This window comes from Musca autumnalis, unplaced genomic scaffold (genome assembly GCF_047663935.1).
Source record: "Musca autumnalis isolate F117 unplaced genomic scaffold, ASM4766393v1 scaffold_5, whole genome shotgun sequence".
Taxonomy (NCBI): Eukaryota; Metazoa; Arthropoda; class Insecta; order Diptera; family Muscidae; genus Musca; species Musca autumnalis.
Window position 1 is genome coordinate 55348340 of NW_027412088.1, and position 17733 is coordinate 55366072.

General features: G+C 37.9%; 1 protein-coding gene across 3 annotated transcripts in view; it reads right to left on the bottom strand.

The window, feature by feature from the left end:
* LOC141405224 (protein qui-1) overlaps positions 1-17733 on the bottom strand; it is a 442299-nt gene that overhangs the window by 168442 nt on the left and 256124 nt on the right. For all 3 annotated transcript variants that reach the window (XM_073989320.1, XM_073989317.1, XM_073989318.1), the window contains exons 8-9: positions 7239-7432; positions 6685-6832 (exon numbers count right to left, since the gene is read on the bottom strand). In XM_073989320.1, coding sequence (XP_073845421.1) covers positions 6685-6832; positions 7239-7432 — 342 coding nt within the window. The remainder of the gene's footprint in view (positions 1-6684; positions 6833-7238; positions 7433-17733) is intronic.

Below are 17733 nucleotides of genomic sequence, written 5' to 3' on the forward strand. Positions count from 1 at the left end.
GAGATCCACATGAACTAGCCTCTGGAACAAATTTCAAAATTATGCAATACCAGGCCATAAACAGAACTAGACCATATGACAGAAGACCTCTTGTAGTCTTCTACAGACAGGAAACCCTTTAAGGTCTTCTATGTACTCCTTCTTAAGAAGTTCCATAGATAACAAAAGACCTCTTCAAGTCTATGTCTTCCATAGATAGAACAGCTCTTTAGATGTTCTATAAAGAAAATACCTCTTAAGACGTTCCATAGATAACAGAAGACCTCTTGAAGTGTAGGGTTTTTTTTATATACAGAAGACCTCTTGAAAGAAACCCTCTTAAGGTCTTCTATAGACAGTTATACTCTTGAGGTCTTCTATATACCGACGATTTTAGAGGTCAACCTGAGGTCTGCTATGGACGGAAGTCCCCTTGATAACTTCTATAGTCTTAAGACCTCTTGACAAAAACCTATAGACAGAAGGTCTTTTGAGGTGATCCATAGGCATCTTAAGGTCTTCTGTAGACAGAAGACCTCTTGATGTCTTCTAAAGTCTTAATACTTCTTGAGGTCTTCTATAGACAGAAGAGCTCCTAAGGTCTTCTATAGACAGAAGACCTCCTAAGGTCTTCTATAGACAGAAGACCTCCTAAGGTCTTCTATAGACAGAAGGCCTTCTGAGACGATCCATATACATCTTACGGTCTTCTATAGACATCAGACCTCTTGAGGTTTTCTATAAATAGAAGACTTTAGATGTCCTCCTGAGGCCTTCTATAGACAGAATAACTCTTAATGTCTTCTATAGTTTTAAAACTTCCTCAGGTCTTCAATAGATAGAAAGCCTCTTAAAATTTTCTATAGGCGGAGGCCTGTTGTGGTGTTCCATAGACATCTTAGGTCTCCTATAGCATCCCTATTCTTTGGTATTGTTGAGGTCACGAAGTTTTTCGGCAAATCACACACACACGACCCGAACGTGACAGCAAATGTTTTGATTTGTTGTTGTTTTGCAGCATGCGTGCATGCAAACTTACTAACACACTGTCATAAAATGCCAATGTTTTTAATACATTCACATTTTTGTCTGTACTCTTCTTGGTCGGCAAATGTTAGACATCAGATCGCTTAATGTCTTCTATAGTCCTAAAATCCCTTGAGGTCTTCTGTAGATTGAAGACCGCTTCAGGTCTTTTTTAGAGAGGAAGTCGCTCTGCTATAGGCAGAATACCTCTTGAGCTCTTCAGTTGAAGTCTTCTATAGAGAGAAGGCATCTTGAGCTTTGCTATAGATAGTAGACCTCTTGAAGTCGTGGGTAGACAGAGGATATCAGGTCTTCGATAGACAGATGCCCTGAAGATGTCTTCCATGAACAGGTCTTCTACAGAAATGGTTTCTATAGACCTCTTGAGGTATTCTACAGACAGAAGACTTCTTAAGGTAATTTAGAGTCAGAAGGCCTTTTGAGGTGTTCCACAGATATCTAAAGGTATTTAATAAACATACGACTTAAGAGGTCCTGCTGAGTTCTTCTATAGACAGAATACCTCTTGATGACTTCTATAGTCTTAAGGCCTCTGCTATAGACAGAAGACCCCTTGAGGTATTTTAAAGAGAGAATTCCTCTTGAGGTCTTCTATATACAGAAGATCTCTTGACGTCTTTTGTATACAGAAGGCCTTTTGAGGTCTTCTGTAGATAGACGGCTTCTTGAGGTCTTCTATAGACAGAAGACCTCTCGAGGTCTTCTAAAAACAGAAGACCTCTTGCGATCTTCTATAGATAGAATACCTCGTGAGGCCTTTTAAAGAAACAAACCTCTTTAGGTCTTCTATAGGCAGAAGATCTCTTGGAGTCTAGGTCTTCCATAAGCATAAGACTTCTTAAGGACTTCTATAGACAGAAGGCCTCTTGATGTGTAGGCCTTCAATAGACAGAATACATCAAAAGGTCTTCTATAGACAGAAGATCTCTTGGGGTTTTCTATAGGCAGAAGACCTCGCGATATCTTCTATAGACAAAAGACCTCTTGACTACTTTTATAGACAGAAGCCCTCTCGTTGTCTTCTATAGTCGGATGAACTTTCGATGTCTGGTATAGACGGAAGACCTCTCGATGTTTTTACAGACAGCAGACTTCTCCATGCCTTCTACAGACTTCAGGCGTCTCGAAGTCTTATATAGGCAGAAGATCTCTCGATGTTTTGTATATACTGAAGACAACTTGAGGTATTCTATAGGCAGAATATCTCTTCTATAGACAGATGAGATCTCTTGAAGTCTAGGGCTTTTATAGATCTCTCGATGTCTTCTGTGTGTTGTGGATAACAGAAGACCTCTTTGGGGCTAGGACTTCTATAGACAGAAGGTATCTTGAGATCATCTATAGACAGAAGACCACCCAATGTTTTCTATAGACAGAAGATCTCTTGGTGTCTTCAATAGATAGAAGACCGCTTCAGGTCTTGGGCTTTTATTGACAGAAGTCCTACTGAAAATTTCTATGGAATAATATTTCCAAAAGAAAAATTGAAAATTTACGATATCCGCCCACTCCATTAGGTATTTCCCTCAAAAGATCTCAACATTTTTCATAAGCGTATAGTTTAAGGACATTTCTCGGGTAGCTTTGAAGTATTTTGCAGCAAGTTGTTGTCGTGACCCCTTTTACAAGGGTAAAATTTTTGGGAAGCCCATATTTCCTAAAGTAATACCCAAAAGCTATAAAGCCTGTGGCCACGAAACTCTGCCCGTCGTAAAATGTCTTCCAAATGTGCATCAACTTCTATATCAGGCAAAAATTTCGTATATCTCCCCGGTAAAAGTTTATTAATTACGCTTAAGTCTGTTCAAGGTTAGTGAAATTTTCAAATTTATACGGAATATACTCCAAAAATTTCGGATATTTCCCCGGTAAAAGTTTATTAATTAAGCTTAAGTCTGTTCAAGGGTAGTGAAATGTTCAAATTTTTATGGAATATACTCCTTGAGATCCTGCCTACAGCGATATAATGGGCCTTTTGACTCTAGAAGACCTTCAGTATCCAAGTGCTGGCTGGAGATCCTTAAGCATTCATGATGACTATCGTATTTCTGCCAGTAGTACTCCACAATGCCATGGCAGCTTTACTGAGGTTGATATGTGTACTTTATTGGAAAAGCCTGCTGATCGGATCTTACATCTCATTTTGAACCCGTCTGCATACATCAACGAAATTCCACTTTAAGATCTTAAGTTTGGAAATGTGATCTCTCTTATTTGGCACAATGCTGGCGGCATCGCACAGTGTCACGACCGTGGCCAAAAATGGTAAAAACTAAATACTTCGTTGAACAAATTTTTTGATGGGGAGTGATAGAAAACATATTAATTAAGAAGAATCTGCATTTTGGTACTGATACGTGAAGTAGTTTTTGCTATATCAGAATTTAAATCCGACAATTTTAGTTAATACGTATTTTTGTGTTTTTTTTTTCTAAAATTAATAAATTATATTATGCGTTCATATTTAAAATTAACGATCGCTGCAAAAATTGTTCCTAAGTTCTTTTGGGATGTAATAAACTTGGCTACACTTTTGTTTGCATGTAAATATTAATCATATGGTGTTTACATTTACCCAAACATATATTACTAAGTTTATTAATTTTCTGAAGCAAATTTTGAATTGAGTATGCCGGGCATACACTATGGGCATGCAGGACAGCATTTGTAATAGTATTAGTAAATTTTGAAGTTTTTGTCAATGTATTTGGGAGTAGTTTTGGCAGGAATGAAATCAAAATAGTTTTGATTTTGTAAATGAACCCCTTTCAATCCGATGAATTTTGTTTATTTTCCAAGCAATCGACAGACAGTTTTTGAAAATAACAAATATTGCTTGTGAAGAAATTAAAATTTGTTGAAAATTTGAACTCAAAATCGTGCTTTTGGAGGAAAATTGATCATTTCCGAAAAATGGATTGAAGACATGCCACACACTATTCAATCACACACGTATACAAGGGGTTCATTTGGCAGTGCAGTTTGGCAGTTAGTGTATGGCCCGCAGTAGAGTGGGAAAAAAATTGTATAAAAGTGTATATCGATATTTTTCGCTGTATGAGTAGTAAAAAGTGAGTACTTCAAATATATAAAGGTCCCAGCTGCAGAGGTTTGCAGACGAATGTGTCATTTCTCTTTTTCAGCGACCACCTCACTGAGAGGATACCCCCTTTTTTAACAAATCGTTTTGCGGTGTTGGCTATAGCGCGAAAACGAATGAACCGATCATCATATATTTCTGTGGGCTTATTAAGTACCTAATAATCTTGCTTTAAAACGAGAGAATTTTAAAAATATTAATTTTTTAAAAAAAAATTTGAACAGCGAAAATCAAAATTCGATTTTTTACAAAAAAATTACCGTATTTTGACCACTAATCGGTCAAAAAAAATTTTTTAAGGAAATTTCTCATATATAAAGACAAGATTTTGATATATTCAATATGCTCACAAACAATATGAAGACTAAACACCAAATTTCATTCATATCGGGTGGATATTGAGGGCACAACACTTAAAATACCGAAAATGAGGAGGCACGGTTGTATGGGGGCTATAGGAAGACGAGGACCTATACCGACATATATCTGGTGGAAGGTTATAAGTCCTCCAACGGAGACTTAATACCAATTTTCGGCCATTTCGGTGTGATAATCAGGCTAAAACCTCCAAAATACCGAAAATCGGGAGGTACCATCCTATGGGGGCTATATGAAGGCGTGGACCTATGCAGACAAATTTCAAGGTGAAGATATAATGCCCCTTATGAAGACTAAATACCAAATTTCAGCAATTTCGGTGTAATAATGAGGCTAAAATCTTCAAAATACCTATAATCGGGAGGTACCGTTGTATGGGGGCTATATCAAAACGTGGACCTAAGCCCAAAATTCTCTGTTGGAATATTTGATACCTCTTCCGAAGACTAACCACAAAATTTTAATACTTTCGGTTGGTCATTGTGTCTAAAACATTCAAAATACCGAAAATCGGGAGGTACGGTTCTATGGGGGCTATATCAAAACGTAGACCGACCAACCCAATTTTTTGTCCTGAAGATTGTAAGTCAATAATAGGTAGGTGTACCAAAATTGATGCACCTACGACAACTCCTTCTATTTTTGGCCACAGTTAATATGAACTCGCGACATTGTGCATCGTGGTGCAATAGTACGCACACCTACCCTGCGCACTGAACACCTGGCATCCATTCTCAGGTTGGACCTACATCATTTTTAACCCCTGCAACATCACTTTTAGCCATGTAAAACTTTTTTACAAGTGATGTAGTTAGACACGCCGCACAGTGGTTCAGAATCGTTTTTTCCTGGTCTAAATTCTGTAACTTTTGAACGGATAGAGATATTTTCATAATTTTAGACAGGTAACACAATCGTCTTGCAGACTATAATTCGTCGGTCAAATTCGGTTTGGTAGTTGCAGAGAAATTCAAGGTCAAAGTTCAACTTTTGAGTTTTTTAAATATTTTTCATCAACATATGAGTGTTTTTCTGGTTTTTATATCTTACTAAGTATTAAAGATGGTCAAACACCAACAAATAAACAATAAAATTACCAAAAAAAAAAAAAAAAACTAAAAAAATTTTCAAAAAAAATGTGGAAAAATATTTTTTTTCAAAAATTTGTGAAAAAAAAAAATTCAAAAAAATTTTAACTTTTTTTTTTTTAATTAAAAAAATACTCCTTGGTTTTTCATAAAACTTATATAACTCGTATAAAAAACTCATATACTCAAAAAAATGTTAATTTGTGCCAAAAAGCTGTAATTTATATGGAAACAGTATAGAAAAACACATATTTTTACCCATGTAATTTCAATAAATTGAAAAAAGTGTTAAACGGATGGAACGGGACGGGTACAAAAGTATATATGGGCTGAAAGAGGAGACTCTCGGGCATCTTTCTGTGAAAACGGAACCTTGTTCCATGTTGTTCCACAAAAGTTCTAGTCCACTAAATTATGAATTTCATAAAATTTAGTACCTGAGGAGAAATAAAATAGCTCATGTTGTGTAACAGCTACGGTAATTTACTAAAACGATTTTTAAAGGCCACTATCCATCCTACTTTACAAAAGACCAATGAACACAATATCTGTTACAGTTTTCGAGAAATAGCTACGTCTTTCTGCAGAAATTTATAAAAATTACATATTTCCCAAAAGTGGGAAAAATGTTCGTCTTTAGGGGCGCACCAAGCCCACACCTTCCAATATTATTACCAATTTTTTGGTTTTCTTAGTTTCAATATGTTTACTATCGAATGCTATATAGAAATTAAATATCTTTGACAAAACAAAATTTTGATTTTTGCGCCGTTTGGATTCCTTAATAAAATGTTGGTCCCGTATCATTAAGCAATTGTGTCTCCCTTGTCCCTTGTGGAATGTACATATGTGGGATCCTACATTTGATTAATATTCTAGTCTTGTAAGACTTCTCAATAATTGATGCCGTAATATCATTGATAAGCCATTTGGACTCGGTGATTAAAAAAAACTGTTCCCATTTCATTGGGCCAATTAAGAGTCTGAGAAGACTCTTTTCTGTCTTCCGAGATGACATATGGATATTTGTTTTAATTATTTTAATTTAATATTAACATTAAAAATAAATATTTATACATAAATTATACTTACACCAATGTTGTATAATTATCCGTTGATAAATTCATTGTCAATTGATCTTTGAGTTTGCTCAAACGTTCCGCACACTCGGCATCCTTGACGGTCAATTGTGTTGAGGACCATTCACGATAGACGGCCAATATTTTTTCATTTGACAATTCTGTTTGAATGCGAATTAAATGAAGAGAACAAACAATCGGCCAACAATTAAGATGTTGTAATGCGAAGAAAGGAAAAAAAGAAAGAGAAAATAAAATAAATTGATTAAATTAAAAAGAAGGACATCAATGTGACGTCAATGATGGACGGCTTCATTATTCCCATCCCATTCAATAGTATCAACTAACTTTCCCAAGCCAATATTCATTCTTCATCCATTCTCTCTTCATGCGTCGATTCGAATCGATTTTAATGAATAAATGAATGGGGATGTCTTTTACATTTAATGGTCATTTAAAGTTTATAACTTTATGTAGCGACCGACTAATAGGCTAAGAGGGAATAGTAGTGCTTCACTGCTGTATGTATGGGTGTGGGTGGGTGGCTGGATGTGCTAGTTTACTTACCCAATGCTTTTAACACTTCCTGTTCCATTTGTGTTTGCCGTAACGATTGCAAACGTTGTTGCAGTTCGGTTGTAAGTTTTGTTGCTGTTCCTCCTGCTCCTATCGCACCATTGCGCAGCATACGTAACAGGCATTTATCAATAATGTCACGCAGTTGTACATACTCCTCGTGCCACTTTTCCAAGACCATGTTGCTGTTAATGGCAGGAACAACAAAAACAACAAAAAAAGGAAAACACATTGCGTGAAAGTAAAAAGGAGAAACAAATAAATAGTAAAATATTGCATGAATTTAACGTATGACAAACAATTGAAGCTGATGATGTTGATGATGCAGATGAGTTGCTGGAAGGTTTCTGTGTGGTCACGTGCTTCTTACAAACTCCAACCGCAAGGGAAGGGAAGAATCCCCAAAAAATGTATATGTCCCTTAACATGGTCCGCCGATTATAGTCTCTTATAGTTTCTTCCGCAAGAAACATTTTTTAGTTTAAGTTCTCAGCTTTACATTTTCATACATATGGCAACTCTAGTGTTCAACAGTCAGATTATTTCATTAATAATGTTAAGTGCTGTTTGCAAAAACAACGGCAATACATGAATGCAAAAAGACAAACGTGGAAGAAGGAGTAGAACGAGAGATAGAGGAGAGAGTAAGCTGCCTGCCTGGAAAGTGAAAGTCAACGACAATAACCCTCATCCATCCAGCCATATTTCCAAACAGCCAACGATGACAATGACGACCATTATGGCGTCTTGTGACACTGCTGCTGCCACTGCTTCTGATGTTGATGATGGTGATGACAACGGCAACAGCAACAACAACGTTGACGATATATTCCCTTTTCATGCTTTTTGTTTTAAACAAAAATTTAATTTTCATTTTTATTTATGTGCAAAAGTGCAGAAAAGGCAATTTATTACCTTGCACGGCATGGCGAAATTAAGCGAACAAGGACTTTTTACAGCTAAAAGCAGAAGTAGGAAAAAAACTAAAGTTAAGTATGACAGGCTATAATTTGTTAGTTGTTCTCATGTAATTTTAGATCATTTATTGTCGGGTGGTAACTAAATATTGGCGGTAAGGGGATTGTACCCCCCGCCAGGGATAACAATCTTGCCGCGATGCGGGGGCTTAAGGTCACAGTTTCCACACTCAACACCCTGGAAGTGTTGAGTTGGGGAACTGTGACCGACCAAAGGTTATCCAAGTAGCGGTCTCCTACTTATTAGAGACCCCTAACGCCGGGGTGTCAGGCGAACCCGCGCCCATCGGTGTATTAAGGTTTGCAGTTAGGGTACCAACTGTATTAGAACGGAGCCTCGTTGATACCTGGGCATCTCAACGCAGTAATGACTTAGTTGTCACGTCCTTGCCATGGTACAGGAGGGCTATGCCATGGTGGACCTCACTTCCCCCATTTAATCTATGACGCATGGAGACTAAAAATTAAAAAAAAAAAAAAAACAATTAAAACAAATCCGATTGATGACAACACTGCAATGCCTAAGGTTAACTCTTTAAATTCAACATTTTGTACCAAGTCTGGGGCAACCCAGCCAACGGTTGACGGGACGGTAGTGTCGGGAGGGGACGGACATAAGGTACCCACTCTAGGAGCTGTCACTGACAGTTTGGCTGAACAAAGCCGGAAACTCCTGGAGATACTTGGCCCTGCGTCTCAGTCAGTGTGGCTATTCTACTGGGGCCGAGGACGGCTCATCGGACGACGAAATGAACACCATAGTCATTCCAGCGACTGTAGTCAATGATGAGTCGGCCTCGACCTCAGTGGAAGCAGCCACCTGTATGAACTCTGGACCAACCGATGCACCAGCAACCCAACCATCGGCCGCAGCCGATGTTGGTGGCTCACAAGGACTTGCTGCTGTTAGGGAAGGAACTCCGACCAAAATACCGGCCGGAAAAGCTCCCACCACCTCAGATAGCTCTGCAAGTCAATGGGCCAAAAAGAGAAGGGTGTACCACAGAGCAATGCACTTCCTCAGGAAGTACATTGACAGGTAACCCTCATCTATAACGCTGAGAGAATGTAAGGTGATCAAGATTAATCTCAAGGTAGTGAGAAAGATCGAAAGATCTCACCCTAACTTAGCCAAGAGAAATCCTGATGTCAGTAAGCTTTCTCTCTTAACGACAAATGAAGAGGTTAGGTCAATGCCTACATCGACTTCCACCGCCCCATGGGCCAAACCGGGAGCGATGCTGACATCATCCGAAAACCATTAAATGATTCGCCTCCTTCGACCTCTGGGAGGGGTGTCAACTGGCAGTCGTTGGTGTCAAAGAGGTCCCTTTCAGAAAAGTGGGTGCCACCTCCACCTGTGGATCCCGCACGCATACTGACTATACTCAGCAGAAAAAACCCCAATCTTCGGACCAGCACATGGAATCTGGTCAGCCACAATCCGGAAAATGGAGGTGTTGCCATCAGGGTGTCAATAGACACTCAGGGGCAAGATTACCTAAGGACTCGAGAGGGCAAACTACATTTGCTTACCATGTCCACTGGGGTAGCAGCGACACAAATGCCAGAGGTGAGTCCGTATTCGAGTTTATCTTAAAACATAATCTTAGAATATGCAACAGGGGAAACGAATACACTTTTCAAAATAGAATCAGGGGGGAGGTCATAGACATAACCCCATTAATAACGACGAATCTCTTATCAGTGACTGGAGGGTATCGGAAGAATGCTCCTTTTCGGATCATCGGAAGATATTCTTGCAAGTCTCTGTTAATGGTATTCGACAGCCACCATTTAGAAATCTACGGAAAACCGACTGGAACAAATTCAATGAACTAGTAAGCTCCAATCTGGGAGTACCACGATAACCCCAAATAGCCACAGAGGTTAATAGCGCAGTGAAGTACGTGACAGAGGTTTTGGTGGATAGCTATGAGACCGCCTGCCCACTCACTTACCCAGGCAGAAGATGTCAACCGGTCTGGTGGTCGAAAGATCTGGCTTATCTCAGAAAGACTAGCAGAAGGCTCTATAACAAAGCCAACAAAACGAAGTTGTCCACAGATTGGGAGAACTACAAAGTATCTTTCAATAAGTGCAACAGCGAAATAAAGAAGGCTAAACCCAGATCATGGGTCTGCTTTAGCGAGTCTATAGAGGGAGTAAAGGATGTAGCCAGGTTCCGTAGAGTACTGTCGAAGGACCCCAAATCCATCGGCAGTATCAAACGGGATGATGGCACATGGACTAACTCCGGTCTAGAAACTCTGGATCTCCTATCCAAAACCCACTTTCCCAACTGCATGGATGCACCAGATCGTTAAGCCGATCCACCTATGTGCAATCAAGCCACAGGGGAAGTGAGTGTCATCGAGAAGATTATAAGTCACACAAAGATAGCTTGGGCGATAAACACTTTTAAGCCTTTTAAATCACCTGGTCCATATGGTATCTTCCCTGCAATGCTACAAAATGCACTGCAGGTGTTGATCCCACATCTGGATCACATTTATAGGGCCTGTCTACGTCTATCGCTCACTCCGGTTCTGTGGAGGGAGGTCACGGTGACATACATCCCCAAAGCGGGGAATTAAAGTCACACACTTCCTAAAGACTATAGACCAATCATCCTATCTTCCTTTTTATTGAAAACCTTAGAAAGGTTGCTTGATCTAGGAATAAGGTCCAAGCTTGAAAACAGTGTTATAAGTCCTGCCCAACACGCCTACATCAAAGGCAGATCGGTGGAGACTGCATTAAATGAAGACGTTGGTTCAATCGAGAGGAATATGATGGGCTCAAATTATACTTTAGCAGCGTTTCTTGACATAGAAGGCGCCTTTAATAACGTCAAACTCGAATCTATCCACGATTCACTCTTGAACTTAGGTGTTTCCACCACACTGATCAATTGGATCAATGGAATGCTTAGCGGCAGGATAATCAATTCAAATATCGGTGAGACCTCCATTTGGAAGTCCATCACCAGGGGCACACCACAAGGTGGCGTACTATCTCCACTGCTGTGGCTCCTGTTGATTAACGAAATACTTAAGGAATTTGACCAACTACGTATAAAAACAGTAGCTTATGCTGATGACGTGGTCATAATGATCAGCGGGAAGTTCCCACAAACGCTATCGGAACTCATGCAAGGAGCTCTAGTCAATTTATCAAGATGGGCACACAACAATGGACTTGGGGTGAACCCATCAAAGGCAGAGCTGGTTCTATTTACGAACAAGGGAAAAGTCAAACCATTCACCCTACCAACGGTGGATGGAGTGGCCCTAAAGCTCTCTCTAGAGGCCAAGTACCTTGGCATTATCCTGGACCACCAACTAACGTGGAAAAGGAATGTCGAAGAACGTGCCAAGAGAGGCCCTTTATTCATGCAAGAAATCTATTGGTAAGAGTTGGGGATTGAAACCACAGGCCATCCACTGGATGTTTACGGCCATAGTTCGCCCTATTCTGACTTATGGTTCATTGGTATGGTGGAATGCATTAAGTAAGACATCACTTCTCCACAAGATTAATACCGTTCAAAGAGCGTCATCTATCTTAATTACCGGTGCCATGAAAAGCACTCCACAGGCTGCCCTCATTGTATTACTGGATCTTCATCCGATTAATCTAGTGGTGCAAGAGTTGGCAGCAAAGAGTGCTCTCCGACTCAAGGAGATGAGCTCATGACGCAACTTCGACTATGGCCACGCTGTCATTTTATGACGATCTGGACTATCAGTGGGATCGGAGGTAATCAGTGACTATATATCACCACAATTACACTTCGACGAAATTGATGTTCGGATACCTGACAGAGAAGCCTGGAACCACAACTCCCCACCTCTATCCGGTATAGAGGTTTATACCGACGGCTCCAAGATTGAAAGGGGAACAGGAGCGGGCGTCTACAGCGATACCCTCAACTTACGGATCTCGTACAAGCTAAGCGAAAATTGTAGCATCTTCCAAGCCGAAATCTTTGCGGTCACGAAAGCAGCAGAGTTGATAAAAAACATGGAAAGGGACATAGCTGGACCGGTGACTATCTATGTGGATAGTCAAGCGGCCCTAAAATCACTTAGATCCCATTCAATCAAGTCTGCTGCGGTCTTGCACTGCAATAAAGCTTTGGTGGCCCTAAGATCAATCGTTACCTTGTGCTGGGTCCCGGGGCATTGCGACATCGAGGGAAATGAAAAAGCGGATGAACTGGCGCGTCGCGGATCTGAGTCAAACGACACCGAAATCGATAACTCAATCAAGCCACCCTTTTGTCACTTCATGCGGCTCCTAGAGCAAGTATACAAGGAGAAGGCTGGTCAGATTTGGAACAACGAACCTGGCTGTAAGGTATCAAAGGCAATCTGGCCCAACCTCTCCAAACGGAAGACTACTTTTCTACTCTCTATGAGAAAACCCGACCTGAAACTAATGGTTGGAGTAATCACGGGACACTGCAGAATAAGATCAATGACCTGCAAATGGGATAGAGATGACTCCATGGACTACTGCAGATTATGCGAAGATGAAGAAGAAACAGAGACGATTGAGCACTTATTATGTCGTTGTCCAATGCTCAGGACCAGGAAAATCCACACAATGTGTGAACATACAATTTCATCTTTGACAACATTCTGCCAAGCCGAGCCGACAACAATGCTTCTTCTCGCCAAGGGTCTGAAGTGGCTTCAACATGAACGAATCACAGCACCTTAATATGGCAAAACCGCCTTACTCGCTCTCCTTTCTAAAATAATTTCTCAATTGTTTTTCAATCCATAACACTTACTTAATTATTCTGAATTATTCTGAATTATTCTTAATTAATTAATTATTGTTATTTCTTACTTTTTAACTCGATACCTTCTATGCAATTTATTTCTTTTCTTTTCTCCAACCCACACTATAGGATGAACACAATGGACCATCAGGTTTCCGAGTGGAGTGGCTGTCTAACACGACAGCTGCGCGTCCTTTAACCTAACCTAACCTAACCTAACCTAAGGGGATACTTAGCCTTTTGGTGTGTTAAAAAATATTCCTTAAAAATATTGTTTAAAAATCCACGCTTATTGTTCGGTTGGTGGTTGGAAAAATATTCTTAAAATTATTCAGACAATTTTTATGTTCGTCTTAAACAATATTCTAAGTAGTTGTTACTTTAAGAATAATCGCTGACGTAGAAAACGCAATCTAAGTATCATAATCACAATTCCACTTTTACTTTTTTCATTTATTTATAACCACAAAATATCTTCCTTGACGTACTTTCCCTTGACAACGTCATCATCGCCATTGTCGTTCGTGGTTTTCATCTCCTTGTATTCTTTGAATATTTTGTGTGGCATCTTCGGTATGACATCGATATTATGTCTTCCTAAGTTTTTTTTTTTCTTGCCAAAACGCAAGTAAATGTTTTTGGTTTTCCGCAGTAATACGTTGCTGTGGTAACACGCTTACAACAACCTGTTCAGAAGCCGAACAGCACTTTTGTGCCAAGTACTTTAGTGGAACCACCACTTCAGCATGCATTTAAAAAGTGTTCTTTTCCCAACAACCTGGAGAAGTGCTGATGGATATTAAAACGCAATGAGAAAAAAATGTTCCATAAATTTCACCGCGTTGCTTGGCCTTGGAGAAGAATAATGAAATTCACCTGAACAATTTGCTACGATTCAAATGGAAAACATTTTTAAATATTTTGTTATGTAAAGTTTTCATAGCTTTAAATTGTCTTTTGGCCTATCATTTAGCAATTACCATTACGGTAAACTGTAAAGCCCATAACAAATTTTCAATTTTCTAGGCATTTACATTGAGGCCATTTTGGGATGAAGTCCGATTTGTGTCAATTTGTTGAATATTAATTTGCCATTTACGGTGATTGTTTTGGGCTTAATTAAAGCCTTTAGCTCGCATATGAAATATGCCATTAAGAATTCCATTTAATGTACATAACAAGATTAGTTTGTTATGCTTTAGCATCACCATCACCACCATGGCCACCCACACGCACCTCCTGACTCATTTAGCCCATAGCAAAATGTTATGGTGGCTCAGCATTTCACGTGATTTTACTGATTTTTATGAAATTTCCTGCGATAGGAAAACGGATACTCAGCAGCAATAACAACAAGGCAGAACAAGGGGGAATATGAAAACCCATCATCAATGCCAGTCAGCATCTTTCCTCAGCAATATTTTTTCGCTTCTCTTTCGAGCATCGATTGAACGGCGGATGTAACACCAGTAAATATAAATTGACACATTGACATCCAACAGCCATATCCATTAGCATTGGTGGGCCATCGTAACCAGGCATAACCTAGGGCAGCTTGACATCAATTTCTCTTGGAGTATTTGCGCATATCAAAAGCTTTGTCGGCTCCACGTCCATAATACGACGACAATGAGCCCTTTGGGTCTACAAATAAAGCCAGCATCCAATATTTGTTTTGTTGTTAGCCTGCCTGCCTATGGGAAATTGCTAGCAAATTATGTGCATTATTATGAAGTGAAACTGGATTAAAGCTTGACATAAACAGAAATAATAAAATGATGAACAATGACCGGGATTAGTAGCTGGGGAAGGGATATAAAGATACGTGGATATGAAGCAATGAAATCAATTAGACCGGAGTAGATATTTGTTCATATTTCAAAAGGAGTCGGTAAGGTTTTTAAGAATATTTATTTAACCACAATCAAAGCTATATTATCGTGGATTTTTAAAGAATATTTTTTGAAACACCAACAGACCAAAAAGCATGGATTTTTAAAGAATTTTTTTTGAAACACCAACAGACCAAAAAGCGTGGATTTTTAAAGAATATTTTTTGAAACAGCAACAGACCAAAAAGCGTGGATTTTTAAAGAATATTTTTTGAAACAGCAACAGACCAAAAAGCGTGGATTTTTAAAGAATATTTTTTGAAACAGCAACAGACCAAAAAGCGTGGATTTTTAAAGAATATTTTTTCAAACACCAACAGACCAAAAAGCGTGGATTTTTAAAGAATATTTTTTGAAACAGCAACAGACCAAAAAGCGTGGATTTTTAAAGAATATTTTTTCAAACACCAACAGACCAACAAGCGTGGATTTTTAAAGAATATTTTTTGAAACACCAACAGACCAAAAAGCGTGGATTTTTAAGAATATTTTTTGAAAAACCAACAGACCAAAAAGCGTGGATTTTTAAAGAATATTTTTTGAAACACCAACAGACCAAAAAGCGTGGATTTTTTAAGAATATTTTTTGAAACACCAACAGACCAAAAAGCGTGGATTTTTAAAGAATATTTTTCGAAACACCAACAGACCAAAAAGCGTGGATTTTTAAAGAATATTTTTTGAAACACAAACAGACCAAAAAGCGTGGATTTTTAAAGAATATTTTTTGAAACACCAACACACCAAAAAGCGTGGATTTTTAAAGAATATTTTTTTGAAACACCAACAGACCAAAAAGCGTGGATTTTTAAAGAATATTTTTTGAAACACCAACAAACCAAAAAGCGTGGATTTTTAAAGAATATTTTTTGAAACACCAACAGACCAAAAAGCGTGGATTTTTAAAGAATATTTTTTGAAACACCAACAGACCAAAAAGCGTGGATTTTTAAAGAATATTTTTTGAAACACCAACAGACCAAAAAGCGTGGATTTTTTAAGAATATTTTTTGAAAAACCAACAGACCAAAAAGCGTGGATTTTTAAAGAATATTTTTTCAAACACCAACAGACCAAAAAGCGTGGATTTTTAAAGAATATTTTTTGAAACAGCAACAGACCAAAAAGCGTGGATTTTTAAAGAATATTTTTTGAAACACCAACAGACCAAAAAGCGTGGATTTTTAAAGAATATTTTTTGAAACACCAACACACCAAAAAGCGTGGATTTTTAAAGAATATTTTTTTGAAACACCAACAGACCAAAAAGCGTGGATTTTTAAAGAATATTTTTTGAAACACCAACAGACCAAAAAGCGTGGATTTTTAAAGAATATTTTTTGAAACACCAACAGACCAAAAAGCGTGGATTTTTAAAGAATATTTTTTGAAACACCAACAGACCAAAAAGCGTGGATTTTTTAAGAATATTTTTTGAAAAACCAACAGACCAAAAAGCGTGGATTTTTAAAGAATATTTTTTCAAACACCAACAGACCAAAAAGCGTGGATTTTTAAAGAATATTTTTCCAAACACCAACAGACCAACAAGCGTGGATTTTTAAAGAATATTTTTTGAAACACCCACAGACCAAAAAGCGTGGATTTTTAAGAATATTTTTTGAAAAACCAACAGACCAAAAAGCGTGGATTTTTAAAGAATATTTTTTGAAACACCAACAGACCAAAAAGCGTGGATTTTTAAAGAATATTTTTTGAAAAACCAACAGACCAAAAAGCGTGGATTTTTAAAGAATATTTTTTCAAACACCAACAGACCAAAAAGCGTGGATTTTTAAAGAATATTTTTTGAAACAGCAACAGACCAAAAAGCGTGGATTTTTAAAGAATATTTTTTGAAACACCAACAGACCAAAAAGCGTGGATTTTTAAAGAATATTTTTCCAAACACCAACAGACCAACAAGCGTGGATTTTTAAAGAATATTTTTTGAAACACCAACAGACCAAAAAGCGTGGATTTTTAAAGAATATTTTTTGAAACACCAACAGACCAAAAAGCGTGGATTTTTAAAGAATATTTTTTGAAAAACCAACAGACCAAAAAGCGTGGATTTTTAAAGAATATTTTTTGAAACACCAACAGACCAAAACGCGTGGATTTTTAAAGAATATTTTTTGAAAAACCAACAGACCAAAAAGCGTGGATTTTTAAAGAATATTTTTTGAAACACCAACAGACCAAAACGCGTGGATTTTTAAAGAATATTTTTTGAAACACCAACAGACCAAAACCGGTGGATTTTTAAAGAATATTTTTTGAAACAGCAACAGACCAAAAAGCGTGGATTTTTAAAGAATATTTTTTCAAACACCAACAGACCAAAAAGCGTGGATTTTTAAAGAATATTTTTTGAAACAGCAACAGACCAAAAAGCGTGGATTTTTAAAGAATATTTTTTGAAACACCAACAGACCAAAAAGCGTGGATTTTTAAAGAATATTTTTTGAAAAACCAACAGACCAAAAAGCGTGGATTTTTAAAGAATATTTTTTGAAACACCAACAGACCAAAAAGCGTGGATTTTTAAAGAATATTTTTTGAAAAACCAACAGACCAAAAAGCGTGGATTTTTAAAGAATATTTTTTGAAACACCAACAGACCAAAAAGCGTGGATTTTTAAAGAATATTTTTTGAAACACCAACAGACCAAAAGGCGTGGATTTTTAAAGAATATTTTTTGAAACACCAACAGACCAAAAAACGTGGATTTTTAAAGAATATTTTTTGAAACACCAACAGACCAAAACCGGTGGATTTTTAAAGAATATTTTTTGAAACACCAACAGACCAAAAAGCGTGG